Raw genomic sequence first — 23,219 nt, 5'->3', positions numbered from 1 at the left:
AGGGCGCAGTCGGAGTGTCACTTTGGTAAAGTGTGTTTGTGTGTTATTGTTTGAGGTGGATAAAAAATGCAAAGAACATGTAAAGGAAGTGCTACTTTGTGTTGTGTCATGGTCTTTGGTGGACAGTGGAATTAAGATGGCCACCAAAGTAATAATTATTTGAAGTTTACATATTTGTTGGTTTCGCTCGTTCTTTATCATCAAAAGCACATAAAAAACACGGGACCTAATGTTTTTAACCCTAGACAACCAGAGTTAGAGCCAGCATCAGCATCGAGACACAGCAGCGATCCAGCAAGCAGCAGCGATTACCACAATGCATTTTAATGGTGCCAACCTAACGTCAAGTGCCAACAAGCTCCGTAAATGGGAGTGAAATAGTGCGATTATAGCAATTAGGAATATGTACGACTAGGCGACCATTACAAGGTACCAACTAAATTCACTGAAGATCTCTTGATTCCGGTGAGCAGACCAGGAGGAGGCTAACGCCCACTTGATTACCGCCCACTGACAATGCAAAACAGGGACTAGAAGCTGTTGACACGCACCCTATGGTAATGGCGGCCATTCACACTGACCAAACCAGCCTCGGAGGCGACACTAATGTGTTTACGACTATAGAGACGTGGTGGCGCTCATGCAGACATGACACTTCCATGGCACTCTTGTTGCGCTAGATTCTGACCATGCTTTCGATCGCGCTGAACATGGTTTCCTGCGAGCAGTTATGGAACACATCGGTATCCCGCGCAATACGACATCTGTGCTTCGTTTGGTCCATAAGGCGGTCATGAGGATTATGGTAAACGGCTATCAGTTCACTCCCGTCCGTGTCGACAGGTGCGTCATTCAGGATCTGCCATGTTATTCGCCATTGCCCTCGGACAAGCTCTTCATGGACTGTGGAGACGTTTGGGAGGACTTCGCCTCCGCTCCGTGACCTTTTTATGTGGTGCATACGCCGACGATGTGATGTTCTTAGCACGGACTGCTGACGAAATACAAACGGCGCTTTCCTGGCTACAACAGTATGGGGCGGTGGCAGGCAGTGTTATAAACCTCCGGAAATCACGCTACATGGAGGTGGGACGAGGCATGTCTGCAGAACTGGATGTACCCCTGACAAAGGTCCCAATGCTCAAATGTTTAGGGTTATCGCTCCATCTACAAATACTACGCACGGCGGCCTTTACGTATCGGTAGGTCGTACGACGACTCCATAAAGAGGATCGCCTCAATAAATTCACGTCGTTGGATAAAAAAATGGTTCAAATGGCTCTGAGCTGTATGGGACTTAACATCTGGGGTCATCAGTCCCCAAGAACTTAGAACTACATAAACCTAACTAACCTAAGGACATCACACAGATCCATGCCCGAGACAGGATTCGAACCTGCGATCGTAGCGGTCGCGCGGTTCCAGACTGAAGCGCCTAGAACCGCTCGGCCACACCGGCCGACGTTGGACATTTTTCAACGCGCTCAATAGGTCAATGTGTACATGGCTTCACACCTTAACCATTACGCCCACATATTACCGATGACGGACAAGATGGCTTCCAGGATACAGGCAATGTTCGGACACGTGGTGAACGCTGGTGCCGTTTCTAAGATTCGTTTTGTTACTCTTACTTTACCTTTCCACAAAGGAGGTGTTGGACTCACTCCCGTCAAGCACAGAGCGTTGGCGCTGTACCTTCGCTCAATGCGGCGATTCTGGCTTTCACCAACAGACAGTCTTCCTGGCCTCCTGATAGCAGAGAAGGCCCCCCACACGCTGTGGCCACTGGTACCTGTCGGACATTTATCGTCCTCGCCACCAAATACAGCTACATGTTGGAGGTTATAACGGAGACACGGAATCCGACAGCAAATACTTATTATAGTGTTCTCCAACGCTGGAATGCGGCTAACGACATTGTACGACGCCACCCCACGGTCGACTGGACGCGGGTTTGGCAAGCCATCCACGTGGTCGTCGTGGTATGTGGTCACTAACAAGAAAATTACGACCCGACGGAGGCTACAAGCAATTCACCTCACTGACCTCCCTATCTACCCCCGCTGCGCGACGGCAGACACAGACGAACACAGATTGAACTGTGGGCCCGCACGCGAGTGCTGGAAACTGATCCGCCAGGTACTGGCTTTCCTGCTACGCCGCCCGTATGTTTCTATTGTGCCCCTGGACCACTTTCATCCCGATGCTGGCTATATCCCGATGATCCGGGATGGCGGTACACTACGTGTGCCGTGACGGCGAAAAGGAAGTCTTCGATTTGTAGCAATACATGACAGATGAATTCCTGGTCTTAACGAACAGAACCGTATACCGGAACCTTTTTACCAAACATTTGGGATCGTCATTCGTGCACCCACCACCCACCTGGGGTGTGGCGGGGGTGAGAAGAAATTGACTTGCAGACGTGATGTTTCCACGATTCCCCTACGGTAACAGAAACTGTCTCTGTCTCTATGCAGCGGCCCCGGACGCGCAGACGGTTGATGATATGACTGTTGATGTCCACTGCAATGAAGACCGCCCGTTACTGGCCGCCCGCTTCGATAAGGGGATCCCAGCCAGCAAGTTGGCCCTTTTAGTTCACATTTTCGGCGTAATTTTTGGCTTATGGCTCCCTTGTTTTTATTACTTCTTACATAAAACGAATAAATAAATAAAAATTACGTGCTGGTGCTCTGAAGTGGTGGGAGGGGAGAGACATCGTGGCTAGGCCTCTGAATTCGAACCTTACCCGCCTTGCCTCCTCCAACCTGCCGCTGACTGTGCTACTATATAAAAAAAGAAAAAAAAGAGACAAAAAATCGGATAGAGCGTCTGCAATGCAAGTGGGAGACCCAGGGTTCGAGTCCCGGTCCGGGCATACATTTTCATCCGTTCCCGTTGATATTTATCAACGCCTGTAAGTAGATAACAGTGTGGATTTCATTGTAATTTCATTCATTTAGAATAGTCCGGCCAAGTCGCTTGTTACGTCTCAATATGGCGGTATGTCGCGCTGATCGTTCAGCCACGGAGGTCGACAATAATGATTTGATTAATTTTGTGGGTTTCCTTTTCCGTTAAGTTTACAGACTCTAATTAATGACTTAAATTTCTCGTGAATAAAACTTTGATAAGATGTCGGTGACATCAGTAAGTTCTTTTTTAAATTATTAATGATACAGGACAAATTCTAAATACATTGACGGAAAAAATCGCAACACTAAGAGGCAGTTGTAGAGAATAAGCGAGAATTGCTAGACGTGTTTCTAAATCCGAAAGTTGATGTTAGTAGCGCCCCTATGAGGATGCAAATCGGAGTTGCTTTAAATACGCGCCGTAATGGTCTTGAGCATTAGTTACGTTTGAGATTGGACATGGTGAGTTGATGTTGGTGAGGGATGCTTTTAAGGTGCAAAGACGTCGTTATCAACACTTTCATTGATGTTTTCGTGTTTCATACATATTTCTCGTTTTAAGTATTTTAATCCTGTTATTTTTGCGGAATTATAATGATTTCTTTTACAGGTTCTTTGATGAGACCGTTATTAAAGTTTGTCATATACTTATTCCATCATATTCTCATTTTCAGCGATAGTCACATTTTTATGGACAATGGATATAAGCTTTTATGGTCACAAAAACTGTATGACTGTAAGCATATTAACGAAATATTTAATTGTAATTCACTTTGGAGTACTTCTGTAGATTATCATTGTAAACTTGATTAAGTACATGAAATTTATTTTAAGTATCAAATTTATTTCGCTTTATTTTCCTGTAACTGATGTTGAAAAGCGTCCTTCTTAATTTTTTATCTTGCAGGCGCGAAGTATTCCGCTTAAAATCGGTGTTGATTGAAATGTCATTTTCTTTTCATACATGATCAGTGTGCATAGATTAACAAGTTCACGTTAGTAAATGTGCAGAACTGTGTATGTATGCATCAGTATTTTTGTATGTGTGTATTTTTTAACATCTATACTTCACAATGATAAAAAATATTTCATTTATGAGAATATAATTCGAAAATTTATCGGTTATGTAGCTCAGATCCACGTACCTCGTGTAGTAAATCACTCGAAATAAGGTAGTGATGGTTAGCAGTGTACATTACAGTGCAAGGAATCAGAATCAAGCAAATAAAAGTGTATAACCTTAAATGTGCAAAATCGTGCATAGATCGGTTGATTTATGCCAGGAACAGCGTGTGTGCATCTGTAGGTGTGCATGTGTTGTGAGTGTGTGTGCGCTTGCGTGTACGTGAGCGCCCCTACAATACTCGTCATGGGATTACATTTTGACTTCACTGACAACTGGAGGCAACCTGCTTGGCCCCCCTTTTGTGATCTTATCACCTACATCCCTCTCCATCGCCACTTCCTCTTAATCATAGCTTCCTTCCGCAGCTGAGGATACACAAATACATAATTGGTCTATATTGTACGCACATGAATGTACATTGCATTCCCTGCTCTTTGGATTTATCTAATGAATCTTCAAATCCGTAATAAGAATTCCCTTTGTTGTTGGCAAACCATAATATATTTTGCGTTTTGCAGAAAGTGGATGCTTTAGGAAGTTTCAGCGTTATCTTTGGATCTTTAGTTAATAGACATTGAAGTATCGTTTCCAATAAGGAGACTCTACTTTAACCAGCATTATGTTATTAGGGAGTTCTTAAACCGGATTAGTAGGATATCAGATGTTTTACCACCTTGATTTCCTTTGTTAAAAAATATTCCACGTGAGATATAATGAAATGTACCGTATAGCATAAGAATTAATGTTATGAGACAACGTTAGGGTTCTTAGTGAGGGACGAAATTCGGTCAGAAATTATGCATTCAATCAGCCACTAAATGTTGAAAAATAATATTTATTTTTATCCAACATAGCTTGTGAACAAGCTACTATGTATTTTTTTGTGATTGTAGTGACAACAGGAATGAGAATAGAAATAAGAATGTGCTACAGTAACTGGGTAAACATGGAATAACTGAACTGAAAAGTTAGTGACTATGTGCTGTATGTTGTCTTCGATGTGCTCTGGAAGCTGAGGTTTTCGATCCATGTTTGTGACCAGACCTGGCAGCCGCATTTATTCTCTTCCTTTCCTTTCCTCCATGTCTTGTTGCTGTAGATTTTACTGACGAACTTGACTTCGATGCTGCTTTGCGCTCACCTGCACTTTTCCTCGGCTCGAAGAGGCAGATGTCGATATCAGGATAATTCTGTCCACCGCCGGAAGTGACTGATCCATCATCAGATCCACCTTGCCCACTGCTGGAGACACCTAATCCATCAGAGCTACCAGTTGTTCCACCTGAACCATCTGTAGTTGAATCAGAACCTGATGATCCTGTGATGTCATCACTAGATTCATTAGAACTAGTAGTGGAGTCATGTGACCCATGAGAACTGCCACTTGAACCCTCTGTAGTGAAACCAGAACTAGAAGAACCGCTGGATCCATCATCAGATGAACTAGAGGCATCTGTAGACCCACTAGAGCTGCCAGTAGAGTCATGTGATCCACTGGAGCTGCCTGTAGATCCGCTTGAACCATCTGTACTCCCACCAGAACCTGATGATTCAGTGGCGCCACCAATGGAACCAGTAGATCCCGCTGTTGTCCCAGTAGAACCGCCAGTAGAGCCGTCTAATCCACCAGAGCTGCCTGTAGACCCACCTGAACCTTGTGTGCTACCACTAGAGTCGTCTGATCCACCAGTGCTACCTGTAGATCCACTTGAACCTTCTGTAGTCGAGCCAGAACTTGAAGATCCGGTCGTTCCATCATTAGATGCACCAGAGCCATGTGTCGACTCAGAAGAACCGCCAGTAGAGTCGTCTGATCCACCAGAGCTGCCTGTAGACCCACCTGAACCATGTGTACTACCACTAGAGTCGTCTGATCCACCAGAGCTACCTGTAGATCCGCTTGAACCCTCTGTAGTTGAGCCAGAATTTGAAGATCCGGTCGTCCCATCATTAGATGCATCAGAGCCATCTGTATACCCAGCAGAACTGCCAGTAGAGCCTCCTGATCCACCAGAGGCGCCTGTCGATCCGCCTGAACCTTCTGTAGTCTCACCAGAAATTGAAGATCCGGAGGTTCCATCATTAGATGCACTAGAACCATCAGTGGACCCAGTAGAACTGCCAGTAGAGTCTTCTGATCCACCAGAGCCGCCTGCAGATCCGCTTGAACCACCAGTAGTCACACCAGAACCTGAAGATTCCGTGGATCCGTCAGTAGAGCCACTTTGGCCATTTGCAGAGCCAGTAGAGTCATCTGCTCCACCAGTGGTTGCACTTGACCCACCTGAACTGTCAGCTGAGCCGCCAGACCCATAGGAACCACCTGAGCTACTTGTTCCTCCTGATCCACCTGCTGATCCGCCTGGTATTAGAAAGCCCGAAAAAAAAATCTCCTGCAGAAATAACAGACAATCAACATTCGTAGCACTGCACAGTTCACATCATACTACACTAAAATCTACAAAGCAGCATAAGTAATGGAGCAGAAGTGGTCCGTTATAACTGTAAATGAACAGTAATACTGACCAAGGAAGGCACCCTATTACTTAACGCTCAATTCTTTCCTGAAAGCAGCAATGATGTAGCGCTATAGAGCTATCACAACGTAATTGTAGCATAATTGTTTCGTCAGTTTTGTTATTGACGTTTTCTTTTGCTAAGAGGGATCTTCAACGAGGGCAACGACCAATATTTTGTCAATAACTATTGAAATACACAAATCAAAAAAAGTTTTGCATCGCTTTGGTTCCGAGAGTTCCGGAACCTGTACAGAAAATTGGAATAGAGATCAACATAAACATCATTTCCGCCCTTTTTATTGTTTATGAAAACCATACATGGCATGTTGTACCACCATACAGCGAGACCTTCAGAGGTGATGGTGCAGACTGCTGTACACACCGGTACCTCTAATACCCAGTAGCACGTCTCTTGCACTGATGGATGCCTGTATTCGTCGTGGCATACTATCCACAATTTCATCCAGGCACTGTTGGTCCAGATTGCCCCACTCCTCAATGACAATTCGGCGTAGATACCTCAGAGTGCTTAGTGGATCACGTCGTCCATAAAGTGTCCTTTTCAGTCTGTTCAGGCATGTTCGATAGGGCTTATGGCTGGAGAACATGCTGGCCGCTCTAATCGAACGATTTCGTTATCCTGAAGGAAGTCATTCACTAGATGTGCACGGTGAGGGCGCGAATTGTCCATGAAGACGAATGCCTCGTCAATATGCTGCCGAGCTGGTTGCATTATCGGTCGGAGGATGGCATTCACGTATCGTACAACCGTTACGGCGCCTTCCGTCACCACCAGCGGCGTACGTCGGCCCCATATTATGCCACCACAAAACAGCAGGGAATCTCCACCCTGCAGCACTCGCTGGACAGCGTGTCTAAGGCATTCAGCCTGACCGGGTTGCCTCCAAACACGTCTCCGACGATTGTCTAGTTGAAGGCATATGCGACACTCATCGGTGGAGAGAACGTGAAGCCAATCCTGAGTGGTCCATTCGGCATGTTGTTGGGCCCACCTGCACCGCGCTGCATGGTGTCGCGTTTGCAAAGATGGACCCTGCCACTGACGTCGGGAGTGAAATTGCACATCATTCAGCCTATAGCGCACAGTTTTAGTCGTAACACGACGTCCTGTGGCTGCACGAAAAGCATTATTCAACACGGTGGCGTTGCTGTCAGGGTTCCTCCGAGCCATAATCCGAGGTAGCGGTCATCTGCTGCAGTAGTAGCCTTTGGGCGGCTTGAGCGAGGCATGTCATCGACAGTTCCTATCTTTCTGTATCTCCTCCATGTCAGACCAACATCGCTTTGGCTCACTCAGAAACGCCTGGACATTTCGCTTGTTGAGAGCTCTTCCTGGCACAAAGTAACAATACGGACATGATCGAACCGCGGTATTGACCGTCTAGGCATGGTTAAACTACAGACAACACGAGCCGTGTACCTCCTTCGTGGTGGAATGACTGGAACTGGTCGGCCGTCGGACCCCCTCCATCTAATAGGCGTTGCTCATGCGTGGTTGTTTACATCTTTGGGCCGGTTTAGTGACTCTATGAACAGTCAAAGAGACTGTGTCTGTGATACAATATCGACAGTCAACGTCTATCTTCAGCAGTTCTGGGAACTGGGGTAATGCAAAACTTTTTTGATGTATGTGTGAGTAGTACTGCTTCAGTTCTAATAACCATATTGTAATTTAAGTTTCTGTGAGATATTTTTTGTTCGTCTTGGATAAGTTTTCATGCTGAAATTCAATGTGAATTAATCTAGCACAAAACAATCAGAATAATGAGCAGTACTTTTGGTGGGAGTTTCTTTCTAACTATATTGTTGCTCTTTTTTTAGTTTTGTGTAAGTCCTATGTACTGTATGTAATAAACTAATGTATTTGCGTACTCTGTTATATAAGGGATATAAGTGATTACAGCTCTCGTGTGTTGCACTAGTATCACAATGCGCACGGATCGATGGGCAGTGGTTGTCAATCAAGCAAGGTTGCTTACCGCAAGCGTAGGGCACACGGCGTTGCAGAATTCCGTTGCGCCGTTCTCTTGTCGCTGCTGGCGGGATTGTTGGGCAGCGAGTGGGAGCGGCATCGCCGAACGTACGCTGCGGTGCTTCTTCAGGGCGTGAGCCGAGCGGCTACCGGCTGTAACACGTGACATCCCATGTTAATCAGACCAGAGGCAATGGGGTTCTCACCACTGTCGTAGACGTGTGTGATGTGGATGCAGAAATTCTCCAGTCCAAGTACAGCTGAACCCTCAACCTTTTGCGTACGTCCACGGAGAAACAGTAGTAATACACGTGCCTGCGTGTGTGATGCGTGCAGTGTGTGTGTGTGTGTGTGTGTGTGTGTGTGTGTGTGTCTGTGGGAGAGAAGGAGAAACACTGGTCATTACAAACTTCAACTCAAAGGAGGCTGTACTGGCAACGTGTAACTTCTGCAGTACATCATCCCATTCTTTACGCTGTGTGCATAAAGAACACTGCTAAAGTTTTTTGGTCTGTATCAGAGAATATACTTTCGCACTGTGCAGCTGGAGTCAGCCCAAACAATTAATACCAGGCAAGTCTCGCATGCAACACACAGTACCAACAGAAAGCGTCTGTTTGTTTCCCATTACTAACAACATTATTTTTAAATCGGAATTTTAGGTGTCCATTCGATAGAGCGCTCTCAAATTAGTATAGTCCGATATTCATTTTCTCCACATGTACTAACAGGAACAGTAAAACACGAAGAATAAACCACAATCCAGTAGTGAATAAGTAGAGTTGAATGCTTGGCGGTAGCAGTTAGAGTAGGCCAGGGGGGCTCTGTCGCTGCTGGTTATTTTTCGAGTTATAATGTCTCAGTTAACACAATTATCGCACTAGACCGCTCTATCGAATGGACTCGTAAAATTCCGGTGCAAACATTGTTCAGTTTGTAACGGGAAACACAACAACGCTTTCCGTCGACACTGATATATGTGATGAGCTGTATTTGTTTTTTGACTTTAGCTACACTGCTGAAACACCAGAGAAAATTAGCCTGCCGGCTCTTAGGAGGGACACCTTGTGTACATCCTTCAAGGTGCCTATACTTGGAGCAGTCGCATATATAATGGGGGTGGGGCAGGGGAGTCGTAGTCCCAAACACTTCTCCTTCCAAAGAACCGTATACTTAAAGCTGCTATATTTTTACCCATATCAGTTTCCAAATTTCTCTGCACACTTCTTGAGAATAAACTAGGATGAAAATTAAGTTGCGAAAATGACAAGAATTCTAGAAATTTACAAGCCATATGCTTTCCAATTCCTTTACTGAGGACCTGCCCACGCATGTCGACTCATGGTGTGGTTGAAGAAAAAAAAAATCCCGGTAGGCAATGGCACTCTTTCACTGGGGGACCATACCTCTTCCAACAAAAAATTCGACATTGTTTGAGGATCCCTATATAGAACTGTCAGAACCCGCAAATTACTGTAATTTAAAATTATATCACCATATTCCCTCACAATTACTAAGATCCTTGGGGGACCCGGGCGTAATAGAATTATTCGACATGGTCTGCAACTTCACGAAGATCGTAATAACTGCAAGTAGACCGGATCTGATGGTATGAATACTACCTAAACATATTAAGTCATGGTGGCAAAGTAATGAGACGAATTATTCACAGAAGAATGGAAAGCTGGTAGAGGCTGATGTTGGGGATGATCATTTCGGGTTCAGAAGAAACTTAGGTATACGAACCCAAATGAGCCTACGACTTATGTTAGAGGGCAGGTTGAAGAAAGGCAACATACATTTATATCGTTTGTAGATTTAGAGAAAGCTTTTGACTGTGTGGCGTGGACTACACTTTTTGAAATTTTGAAAGTAACAGACGTAAAGCACATGGAGCGAAAGTTTATTTACAATTTGCACAGAAACCGTTGAAGCACGTGAAAGGAAGCCGTAACAGGGAAGGGAGTCAAAGAAGATTGGAGCTTAACCAAGACGTTATTCTATTCGTAGACTGAGCAAGCAGTGAAAAAAAACCAAAGATAAATTTGGAGAAGTAATTGAAGTTTAGAGAAGAAACAAAAAATTTCAGACTTCCCAATGACATTGTCATTTTGTCAGAGACGGCAAAAGATTTAGACGAGCAGCTGAACAGAATAGATGTGTCTTGAAAAGACATTATGAGATTATCATCAACAACAATAATGGGATGTAATGGAGTTAAGTCAGTGGACGCTATGGGAATTAGATTAGGAAACGAGAAACAAGAAGTAGTGTACGAGTTTCGCTATTTGGGCAGTAAAATAACTGATGATGGATGAAACAAAGACGATATTAAATGCAGAATGGAAATAATAAGATAGGCATTTCTATAAAAAGAGGAATTATTTAGCATATAATATCAATTTATATACTCCTGACATTGTACCAGCATGGTGGCGACTTGCAGTGATGTGGACTCTGAAGAAACTTTCAAATGCGAAGATTCCAAGTAAAACATTTAATAGCACGAGTATGTTGCAATCTTAGGATCTTATGCTTTATAATATTTTTCATCATCTTTTTCCTCAGTACTGTAAGTTGTGTTACGCCGCATACGTCTATGTCATTCAGTACTCACAGTCGGCGCATTAGTATCAAGTTTGTACATAGTATTTCTTTTTAAGGGACAAAAGTGGCAGCATCGATCGTAAGAAGTTCGAAATAATTTGATAGAGCTAATCGATTTCGGTCGCTGTGTGACCATCTACACTGCAAGTACTAAAGTCTTCAATACTAATGTAATAACAGCACGTATTATAACTTCAAGATGGCGTCAATACAGAAGAACATAGCAACTAGAAAACAAATTTTGAATTCAAGCTGCTAAATCGTACATTCTACACACCTTGCAGCTTTTGACTGAATAATTCATTAGCCGGCCTGTGTGGCTTTGCGGTTATAGGCGCTACAGTCTGGAACCGCGAGACCGCTACGGTCGCAGGTTCGAATCCTGCCTCGGGCATGGATGTGTGTGATATCCTTAGGTTAGTTAGGTTTAAGTTGTTCTAAGCTCTATGGGACTGATGACCTCAGATGTTAAGTCTCATAGTGCTCAGAGACATTTGAACCAATAATTCATTCTGCATAGGATGTGCACTGTCTGAGAACCTCTTATCAGTTTAAAACGAGCTGCCAGGTCAGGAATCTAACCTGAACCTCGACTTCACAGGAGGCGTCGAGAGTCACTGCGGTACGTAGCTTCACAGCATTATTTTCTCTTCGGTCATCATCTCGTTATCATCAGTGTATTAAATTCTACACTATTGCACAGTATTTTTTCCTATATGTTTAGAGATCCATCACAGCACTATATAGATGCAAGGAAAGAGGGTCAGCATACATAAAGAAAGAGAACGAAATAGCTATGACATGTAAAAGTCTGAAGCAGTTGATATGAAAACTGTGTTGTTTACACAGTAGTATAGCACAAAAACCACGAACTGAAGACCTTTGGTGTGATAGTTCAACTGGTTTGACTGAACGTAACTAGGTACAGTTTGTTCAGTTTCTCGTCGAAGAAGACACTTGGGGTAGTTAACTAGGAGGGACAGTTGTGAGACATCATCTACTGGCCATACTGCGAAGGATATCTGTTGGCAAAGAAAAGTGAGGAAGTGATGTGGAATGTAGCAAAATCCCCGTCTGCTACCTGCTCCGTAGGACAGCTTTCACTTCTGAATACAATTATAAGCCATTGTTGTCCTCTTGTATAAACTTCTATATTGTGCGAGCCAGCTCGATAGCTTTCACTGCTGCAGAAAATAACAGATCCCCTCACTATAACAAGAAAGAAAGAAAGAGACATTAGCTGTGCAGTCATTGACAGTATTGTATACTGTCTGCAGTTATAACGCAGCGTAAAAGGAGTGACTGCATTGCCTATTTGGAAGTGCATATTGAATTATGAAATATACTGCATTATAGTTAGGGGATAAATTTCCAACTAACAGCACCGCACAGAATGTGTGCATTTTCCTTCCCTGCCCGCAAGAGCAGATCTGCAAATGGAACGCTGCGCTCACATCCCCTACAATATTGCTGCTCTGTGTGATCACACTGCGAGTTGCAACCACATCGCCTACGTCCCTGTGCCCAAATATAAATTCCAAACCTTTGACTGTTGGTATTTGTATCGTACGTTCTGTTACGCGCTTTGCCTAAGTATCGTCACATTCTATGAATAACGTTTTTTTATTTAATAGCATTTTGTCGCACAAACCGTGAAATTATTTGTGCTGCAGTGTTTATTAATGAAAGAAATTGTTCTACGGCACTATAGTACTAGCTCGCAGAGCTAAGACCAGTTATTGCGGCATGAGGAGTGAGCAATAAAAAAGACAATTATAGTAGGTTTCTGTTCTTACCATGCTTATGAATGCTTCGTGCTGAGGGATTAGATCGCCCAGAAGACCCGCTGAAACCATTGCAGAAGGTTGGACAAGAGAATTCCTGAAAAGAAATGTATAAGGGCACAGTAATGAATCTTGAAGGTTAGATGAAAATTCTACTACATTCTTAGATTTGGAATACTACAATGAAACCTTAAGCTCCCAGCTACGACGAACGTGTCCAACACCCATTACATTTCCCTTGGTTTAATGGCATTTCTGGTTTCTCTTCGTTGATGTACACTGTGCTGACGCAAAACTTCAACTGAAGACTGTTGACCGTGTCATGATTGCGAATATTTCTCGGCTTTCAATTTTCTACTCTCAGTTCAGAAAGAGAACGAGATCCGTTACCGTAAGTACTTGCAGCGTGTGCTAGCAGAGGGGACCCAGAGTCAGTTCTGTGTTACATTTTAAATAAAATCGTTTTTAAGTGAGTAGTACACTGCGATACCCTTTTCGAACAGGTCGCGAGGAGAAGACGTGGATAACTGAATAAAAGATGCAGTGTGCCATTCAAAAAGACGTACTGCTTTACATTACTTCGTAAAAATCAAAGCTGTAAGGCAGACTTCATGCAGGTTAATGTCACCACGGTAGCTTAAACGACATCCGTTTCACACTTTTTTACTTTGCTTCGCTATCAAAAAATTATTAAAGTGGTCAGACACATAGTACATCCTGAATATTCAGCCACTGGAAAGAAATCACAACACCAACTAGAAGTTGTACGACATTGATGTATGTTGGTATGCGTGTATCTACTTCTAAAAGATGGTATCTATTCACATTCCACGCCAGCTGCATACGAATGGTGCTTGTAGCACCCTTGTTGTTGTTGTTGTGGTCTTCAGTCCTGAGACTGGTTTGATGCAGCTCTCCATGCTACTCTATCCTGTGCAAGCTTCTTCATCTCCCAGTACCTACTGCAACCTACATCCTTCTGTATCTGTTTAGTGTATTCATCTCTTGGTCTCCCCCTACGATTTTTACCCTCCACGCTGCCCTCCAATACTAAATTGGTGATCCCTTGATGCCTCAGAACATGTCCTACCAACCGATCCCTTCTACTGGTCAAGTTGTGCCACAAGCTTCTCTTCTCCCCAAACCTATTCAATACTTCCTCATTAGTTATGTGATCTACCCATCTAATCTTCAGCATTCTTCTGTAGCACCACATTTCGAAAGCTTCTATTCTCTTCTTGTCCAAACTATTTACCGCCCATGTTTCACTTCCATACATGGCTACACTCCATACAAATACTTTCAGAAATGACTTCCTGACACTTAAATCTATACTCGAAGTTAACAAATTTCTCTTCTTCACAAACGCTTTCCTTGCCATTGCCAGTCTACATTTTATATCCTCTCTACTTCGACCTTCATCAGTTATTTTGCTCCCCAAATAGCAAAACTCCTTTACTATTTTAAGTGTCTGATTTCCTAATCTAATATTCTCAACATCACCCGACTTAATTCCACTACATTCCATTATACTCGTTTTGCTTTTGTTGATGTTCATCTTATATCCTCCCTTCAAGACACTGTCCATTCCGCTCAACTGCTCTTCCAAGTCCTTTGCCGTCTCTGACAGAATTACAATGTCATCGGTGAACCTCAAAGTTTTTATTTCTTCTCCATGAATTTTAATACCTACTCCGAATTTTTCTTTTGTTTCCTTTACTGCTTGCTCAATATACAGATTGAACAACATCGGGGAGAGGCTACAACCCTGTCTTACTCCCTTCCCAACCACTGCTTCCCTTTCATGTCCCTCGACTCTTAAAACTGCCATCTGGTTTCTGTACAAATTGTAAATAGCCTTTCGCTCCCTATATTTTACCCCTGCCACCTTTAGAATTTGAAAGAGAGTATTCCAATCAACATTGTCAAAAGCTTTCTCTAAGTCTACAAATGCTAGAAACGTAGGTTTGCCTTTCCTTAATCTAGCTCCTAAGATAAGCCGTAAGGTCAGTATTGCCTCACGTGTTCCAGTATTTCTACGGAATCCAAACTGATCTTCCCCGAGGTCGGCTTCTACTAGTTTTTCCATTCGTCTGTAAAGAATACGTAGCACCCTTATGAGGATGCAAATCAGATTTGTTTTAAATACACGCAGTAACGGTCGTGAGAGTTAGTTACCTTTGAGGCCGGATGTTGCTAATTGATGTTACTAAAATATGCCTTCAAGACGAGAAAGACACCATTATCAGCAACTCAATGAGTTGCAATAAGGCTACGAGATGCCGGATGTCCTTTCTGCGATACTGCAGTGAGACTTGACAGGAACGCAACCACTGCACATGATTACTGCCACCGGTGGTTACGAGACTGTACGGTTGCTGGAAGACTGGCTCCAGACGGCCACGTGGCACCACTGAGAAAGAAAACATCGTATTCGACGTATGGCTCTGTTGCATCGCATTGCATCTGCAGCAGCAATTTGAGCAGCGGTTGGCACCACAGTAACATAACGAATTGTTACAAGTCGGTTACTTCGAGGACAACTTTGAGACAGACATCCTGACTAACCACAAACCGCCGCCGTTTTCGACTTCAATGGTGTCAAGCGAGAGGTTACTGTAAGTCAGAGTGGAGGTCTGTTGTGCTTTCCGATGAAAATTTGTTCTGCCTCGGCGGAAGTGATGGCCGTGTGTTCGCAAGAAGGAGGCCTGCAATCAACCTGTCTGCGTTCTAGACACGCATGACCTCCAAATTCAGTTATCATTTAGGGTGTGACTTCGTATGAAGCCGGCCGGTGTGGCCGAGCGGTTCTAGGCGCTTCAGTCTGGAACCGCGCGAGCGTTACGTTCGCAGGTTCGAATCCTGCCTCGGGCATGGCTGTGTGTGATGTCCTTAGGTTAGTTAGGTTTAAGTAGTTCTAAGTTCTAGGGGACTGATGACCTCAGATGTTAAGTCCCATAGTGCTCAGAGCCATTTGAACCATTTCGTACGACAGAAGGAGCACTCTCGCTATTGTCCCACGGATGCTACCTACAAAACTGTACGACAGTTTGGCGATTCGGCCTGTTGCGCTGCCATTCACGCATCAATTCATGGGGTGTTTTCCAACAGGATAACGCTCGACCAAATATAGCTGTTGTAACGCAACATGCCCTACAGTGTGTCGACACGTTACCTTGTCTTGCTCGACCACCAGATCTATCTCGAATTTCGCATATATGGGATATCATCGGACGACAGTTCCGACGTCATACACAAGCATAATTACCCATCCCTTCATTGACCGAGAAAGTGCAACAGGCATAGAACTCTTTCCCAGAAACTTTGTGTTGTGATAATTTTCGGTCAGGGTACATTGGAGTAAAGAGCGACAGATCCCTGTGGCAAGTCTGCGGCAGACTTAAATTCACGGGAATTGTTCATTACACAGGAAGACTTACTGGTGAAGGTGGAAGACTGTGGATACAGTGATTGTGGAGGAATGAGATGATGACACATTTTGGAATATTAAATTTGTCTATGAAATACAGATTAAAATGAGGGAAGCGCTCACCCGTCCATAGCCCATACCCTGCTCGAGGCTCTTGCACATGTTGTCGCAGGCTTCGCTGCTGGACGTCCCGCTCTGGCGGCTGGCCGCTCCGTGGTGCGCCGAGCGCTGCGCTGCGCCGTGCTTCTTAGCGTGGCCGGCGCGCCCGAAGCCTGTAACACACAGTTGGATAGTCCGTGGCTGCTGCTCTCTGCTAACTGCCGTACGCGCTGTGGCCCTAGCCGTGCGAGCCGAGTGGTTTACAATGTACGAGGAATAAGTGCACATATGCGTAGAGTAGAAACGACGATATTTACGAGGCAACAAAGTGGTGTAAAGGGAGATAAGAGAAATAATTTTATAGAGGACGTTTGTGGTCTGTCAAGTCGGCCAAGTACTTCGAATTGGTTAACAAAAACGAACGACGCTACATCCACAGCTCGTGGTCTAGCTGCTGGCGTTGATGCCTCTGGATCACGCCCAGGGACTGGGTGTTTGTGTGTCCTCACCATCATACCATTATCGTTAGAGACATGGAAGACTGGAAATGGAAAGACTGGGAGCTTGTACGGGCGCTGATGACCCCGACGTTTAGCAAACCAACATCATTATCATCACCGATGCAACGGCGCATGAGCGTCACGCGACATTTTCGCGTTCCCCCGTTCTCTGGACACAACTCCTAGAGTACGGTATCACGTTCGATACCACCCTGTGGGCTTCACAATTTCCCCAAGGGAATTGCATGTCTCCATCAGACGCTCATAGCGGTCGCGCGAGCTCTGGAGGAACCAGTGGTGCGTGCCCACTGAGCCATGCCTACAACGGCACATTACTACGAACACCCTCTGCTGCCACAACATAGTACGGATTGCGGCAGACACACTGCCCATGTGCAGTAGGAAACTCTTCGCTACAACACCACTGTTCGTGCTTAGCTCAGAGATTTTCATCGTTGTTGCTGTTGTAATAATTGGACTCTATTTACTGCTGCATTTTTTCTAATGAGTCTTTGTACGGTAGGAGAAATACAAGTTAAGTAAATCGTCTGTTTACTGTGTTAACCTGTCCGCTTGACCATTGCTGCTCCTGTCCAGTTTTTCTGCAATGACAGTGATAGCACCACTCTATAGCCCAAGTCTCCTTATCACTGTGTACGAAGTCGCATACGACATAGTGAAATACCCAGTACAACTCTTTAATTTAGTTTTTGCTGGAGGCCACATTTGTCGAGCAAGAAAGTGACCTTCCAATACACCATTCACATCTTGCACCCTCCACTCACTCCCCTGCCTTATACCTATCAAGATTTTTGGTGTATTTTTCATGACACTCCATCCTCACGCAGTACGAAAACATGCAACTATACGAATTATTTCCAATGTTCGATATTTTTGATCTTCTCTATTTCGGTCAAATAACAAAAATCATCCTTTTATCTCACAGCTCAAGTGTTTAATGCCAAACAATGACTGTATTAATTGATAAATGTTAACGTCGATGAAAGTTTCACTACCAAACCTCATATATAGCAAGACAGATATGATATATCACTTAATTTAGTTATGATTTTTAAACTTTGGGAACATACAACAATATTATATTCCTGAATATCTTACTATCCTGAATGTGCGAGGTATGTCCAGAAAGTAAGTTCCGTTTGTATTTCATTCCGCGGCTGCACTAGAATCGCTATTCGGAGCTTGCTCTGTAATTGGTTCGAATCACAGAGACGGAAATGGCACTATTTTGAGTTCTCTGCGTGTTGTTGTTAATGCTGCAAAATACTTGTAACACCTGAGGTTATATCAGTAATTCGTTTTCTGAATGTGTCGACATTCATAAACAGATTTGCAAGGTCTACAGAGATAACACAATGAGTGATTCAACGGTAAGAAGATGGTCCGACAGTCCAGTGAAGGACGTGACCAAGTTAACTACGACGAACCAAGTGGGAGTCAATGTTTAATCAACGAAGAATTGGGCCACGTAAAATAAAACCTTAAGTTTATAGCCACAGATCTTTCTAAGAACTTCCCACAAATTTCAAAACCACTTCTTTACAATATTATTATGAAAAAAATTTCTGGAATTATGTTTTCTTTGGCTGCCTAAATCTATCACACAGCAACACAAAAATTAGCGTATGGGAAGTGCACTTGGCTTTTTGGCACATTACAGCAGAGATGGTGATGGTTCTGTGGGCACGGTACTGACCGTTATTGATGGGATGGAGGCACACTGTGTTACGAGTAAAGACTAAAGTCAATCGTTGTTTACAGTGCTGGCGGCAACGTTTTATGACGAAGTCCTACAAAACATTGTGGAACGCTATGACTAGTGCCTACAAATTGGTGGGAGATTTGTAGAAAGTAAGGTCAAGTTTTTATAATCTTTTCCCTCAAACAGTTTTTCTGTATCTGTGCTATTTTATGTGTTTCTTATCAAACGGAACGTGCTTTCTGAGCACACCTCGTATGCTCCACAAGCCACCTTACCGTGTGTGGCAGTTGACAAGGTATGGACCATCGCGATACTGACTTGCTCAATTTGTGAAGCTCTTTCTCTGTACAGCATAATAGTGCCAAGAAATAAAATTATAGTGAATTTCTTAACTAAAATACCTTATATGTATGGAACATAGGCAGAATATCTTACCAAAAATTGACTGAGGCTGCGATGGAATCAGGAACCCAGGAGGTGCGATGCTCCTGCACATGCTGGCGCAGTCGTCGCTCGCCTGGACAAAAGAATTGTGCACAGATATATGAAGTGTGTTTTCAAATTTTAAAAATCTATTATCTGATGCGGCTAACTGGCCTGGGTATGAGAGGTCTATAGTGTGGTAATCTTGTACGATGTAAATGGGACTCACACAAAAATAGTTTTTTAGGCTGACGTAGTATTTATCTGAATTCCTAATGCAGAATAAACGGTGCGTTCTGGCACGTAGATTCATGTTATTTCAATGATATCCCTATTTTCGGCAGAAGGTCTAATATTGTTCATTAGCAGGTTACCTCTTTCCTCTAGTATAGCATGAAATAATGAATAACTTTTGCAGATTAGTTGGCATAATATTTTTTATTTGATCTGACGTGAGGAACAAGCATCTAATGTTTATCTATGAATTTTGATACCATGCGTAAAGACGGAAATTGGTAGTTAAAGATTAGTGTCCACCGACTTCAAATATTACCTTCTCGACACTGAAGACCAGCACATGAGATTGGTACACAATGCAAATCGGGGCAAACAAAAATTGATTTATGGTATCGTGACACTGCATCTATTATATGAGGAAATCAATAGAAGGCTTTAAGGAGCACTCTAATGAGAAGAAAGGACAGTTTAGTAGGGTAACTATTAAATTACCCGGAAGAAAAGCTAGAGGGCAAAGAAAATTATCATTAGATGTCTATAATATGCAAAACATTTTATCAGCGATGCTGTTTGTAAGACGTATGTGCATTTGAAAGCGATATCGAGAATAAGTTGGAAGACAATGTGAAACCAATCGCAAGACTGCTTACTTAGAAGAAAGAAACAGAAAAGCAAAAGAAAACTGCCGTTTTGCTATATTACGCCAGTGCCTCGAGACGTGGGCTGGAAATTGAATAATAAAAATATCTGCAAACTACGAAACGTGGTGTCACTTTACTCGTATGCTCTTAGGGTCTTTATCTACACGGCAGCGACCATCGCACACGAGTTCTCAAGGACCATAAAACACTACCTTGTTGTAGACAGATAGCGCGTGTTACCTCGTACCTGAGTCTCTTGATGGCAAAGCAAATGTGTCCATGGTTACATATCTCCTGCAAAATAGCCGGAGCAAGAAGCAGTACCTCTCAGTTCCAGTGAAGCTCTTTGGGCGACGGCCACAGTTCAGGCATCACCCTCCTACCGGATGTTTGGTGCTACAGTCTAGCGTAACGAGGTAAAATGACGTCTAGTATTGCATAACCGCATAACCAGACCCTTACCTGCTGGGCGTGAACGAATCCTGAAACACAGAAGAATGTACATGTAAGATAAAAAGTTATTTAACAATGTCAAGAAGCGGTTACAGTGTACAGCATTGAGTTATATCTAGGAAATGAAACATCAGTTACTTTACTTGTTTAGGTGAGTGATGGAGAGCCTAGTATTTAGTTCCGAAACGTGAATATTTGTTCTTGTCAAAGATGAGTAACACAGAGTTAAACTATAAGAAACAAATCTAATATAACAATTTGCTTATGCTGGCATTTTCGCAGCAGCTATACATAAATTACAGCAGGTCGAAAGAGAAACGCCTTTTGCATGCTTCACACAAAGTTTTTTCATTTACCTCATGCAGTCAGACGCGTTTCACCTTAGTTACAAGGCATCTTCAGCAAATGTGACAAAAAAGAAAAGTGCAAACTTTCAACCAGTTTGTCACCAGACAGAAAGCTATTTAGCTTCAAAATAATGAATCAGACACTGGTCTACCACCCACTGAAGATGCTTTGTAAATATATAGAAACGCGTCTGGGGGCACAAGGTAAATAATGTAAAAAACACAATGTGCAACATGCAAGAGGCTTTTCCTTTTGAACTGCTGTTATTCAAATTCAAAATATACCACAGTTTCCTCGACGTTTGATTAATGGAATCACTTATAAGGAGATTCTTTAGTAGCTCTTGATAAGCAATAGCGTATGATACCGTTTCATAAAAACGTATAGGAATTCCAATTACTGCAGTACGAGGTATTCAAGACATTGAAAGTACGTTTGCTGTGAGTGGTTTTTCAACTTCATGCCTAGTAATACGTCCTACAATTAAGGTGGGAGGTGTGCTTGCAACTCAACAGAACTCAGTTATTCCCTATTAAGATCTGTGTTTGGCGACTTATAGGTAGTCTCCTGTCCATGGAGCCTCAGCGCGGTGCTAACTTAAAGTGCAGGTACTTCACCACCAGAGCTTCTCAAACCGACGTGTTGCGTGTGGTAGCGCGTACATGATGCTCCAGTATGAGTTAAACCTACTATTATACTCTCGGATGAAGTATGGGAAGCATTACTGTCGGTATACCTCCACGTTACTCCGAACTTCTCTAATTTTTCCATTACGATCCATACGCTAATCCAGACTGACGAATAATACTCGAGAACTGATTTAATGAAGGCTTTTTAATCCACTTCCAGCGTGGGTGAATTAACACTTGCCTCTAGCCTCTAGCCTCTCCAACGGCTAGAAATTTGTGCTGACAGCCTCTCCCACGGATAGAAATTTGTGATAGTTCCAGCTCGAATGCCAACATACACATATTCCCAGTTGCTTAACTACTGTGAATAGCTGCTGAGTATTTAGTCAAACTATATCAGGTCCATTCGTCTATTCATTCGCATTACATCACTTTTTTGGGTTTAGAAAAAGCTGCTATGTGCTAAGTATTCATTCTCTTCTTCGTGCGCATCACAGCAATTTTGTGAAAAAGTAACATCCCTTGTTACCGCTGAGTCGTCTTGCAGAAGCCTCAGAAAGCTGAAAATATTGTCTGTTAAGTCGCTTATAACTACTCGGAACAGTTTAAGTCATCCAACACATCCTTGAGATACACCAGAGACTAATGTTGGTTGTGACAGTGTTTTTCGATTAGTAACAACATTCTGCGTTCTGTTAACCAGGAGTTGTCTAATAAAATTACGTTTTTCTCCTTTGGAGGGGCGTTGCGAAAATGTATCGAAAACCTTTCGAAATCCAAAATACACAGATTCAGCCTGAACTCATATACGTACAATTTTAATTATTTAAAACACTATACATATTTTCATAAATTGTTTCTTTCCACATGCAGTCCGCTAGCGAATCAGAGCGTCTCCTTCTCGGCAACAATTGCAATATGAAGAACTCAACGGTGAACAGAATCAAACTATAAAGAATATTGTTGGAGGAAGACAGCCACTGTAACATACCATTTTTTATATGTTAAAACCCATCTTAAATCACCTACAAATGGCCACAATGTCGGCACGCTTCAGTAGAAATGCTGTACAGAACAAATGAGAAATTTGTGCTTGAAAACGTTTCACTGAAAAAATGTGAGATAAAAGAGAAATCTAGTTAACTTCTCGATATGCAACAGATACTAGACGACAATTTTCTCACAGATCGAAAAGTATGTAAACATTCCCTTTGAATAACAATTGGTGAAATCCCTAAATGATTGCGTCCAAGAAGTAAAAATAATCGTGCAGAAATATTGCTACTATCGAATTGCCTTATGAGAACCTGTATGTAGTTAACCACGTAGCCTTCCCAGCCAAACTCACTCAATTCTAGGAGCAGATCTACGTGAACAGTTGAAATTATATACAGTGGATTTGTTGGTTTAGTGAAAGGATTTAGTAAGAACAGTGCAACAAGAAAAACACTGTACACACTTCCCTCTCACCGAAAACGCAAGCCTTTTGGGGAAATGACTTACCACAACAGGCGACGATGGCTAACGAGACTAGAGCCTTCACCGCCATGATGCCACTGATGATGACTGTTGGCTGAGCATCCGTTTATATAGAGGCACAGAGGTTCACGTGCGACAGCCATGTTGCTAAACTTTCCACCTTACGTAAGTTGTTTGCAACTAGTAGTTTCGTTAGGGAGCTGTCGATTTTCAAGGTCTCCGATACGGACGCTCTGACAATACTGCCTTTGAAGGATCGCATCTTTTAAGGAAATGATAATTGTGGAGTCGCGAAAGAAAAAGTGCA

At 43.1% G+C, this 23,219-nt stretch overlaps 1 protein-coding gene across 1 annotated transcript; it reads right to left on the bottom strand.

Moving 5' to 3' along the window:
* Positions 1 to 5,000: 5,000 nt before the first annotated feature.
* On the bottom strand, positions 5,001 to 22,997 carry LOC124544862 (secreted protein C-like). The gene is made up of 7 exons (XM_047123573.1): positions 22,937 to 22,997; positions 20,466 to 20,485; positions 19,138 to 19,219; positions 16,504 to 16,652; positions 12,963 to 13,047; positions 8,567 to 8,712; positions 5,001 to 6,440 (listed from the first exon to the last, which is right to left on the bottom strand). Exons 1-7 carry the CDS (start codon positions 22,980 to 22,982, stop codon positions 5,016 to 5,018), a joined length of 1,953 nt encoding a protein of 650 aa, XP_046979529.1. The 5' UTR covers positions 22,983 to 22,997; the 3' UTR covers positions 5,001 to 5,015.
* Between the last annotated feature and the right edge of the window lie 222 nt (positions 22,998 to 23,219).

This window comes from Schistocerca americana, chromosome 8, assembly GCF_021461395.2.
Source record: "Schistocerca americana isolate TAMUIC-IGC-003095 chromosome 8, iqSchAmer2.1, whole genome shotgun sequence".
In the NCBI taxonomy this organism is placed as follows: domain Eukaryota; kingdom Metazoa; phylum Arthropoda; class Insecta; order Orthoptera; family Acrididae; genus Schistocerca; species Schistocerca americana.
Note: the sequence above shows the minus strand (reverse complement) of the source record. Positions and strands in the feature narration are given on the sequence as shown.

Excerpts from the sequence above, each read along its gene's own strand:
- LOC124544862 (XM_047123573.1), bottom strand. The coding sequence starts at position 22,982 with ATGGCGGTGAAGGCTCTAGTCTCGTTAGCCATCGTCGCCTGTTGTG. Across the intron at positions 16,653-19,137 it reads GCAGCCTCAGTCAATTTTTG|GCTTCGGGCGCGCCGGCCAC; the intron begins GTAAGATATTCT and ends TGTGTGTTACAG. Across the intron at positions 6,441-8,566 it reads CCGTGTGCCCTACGCTTGCG|GAGATTTTTTTTTCGGGCTT; the intron begins GTAAGCAACCTT and ends TTATTTCTGCAG.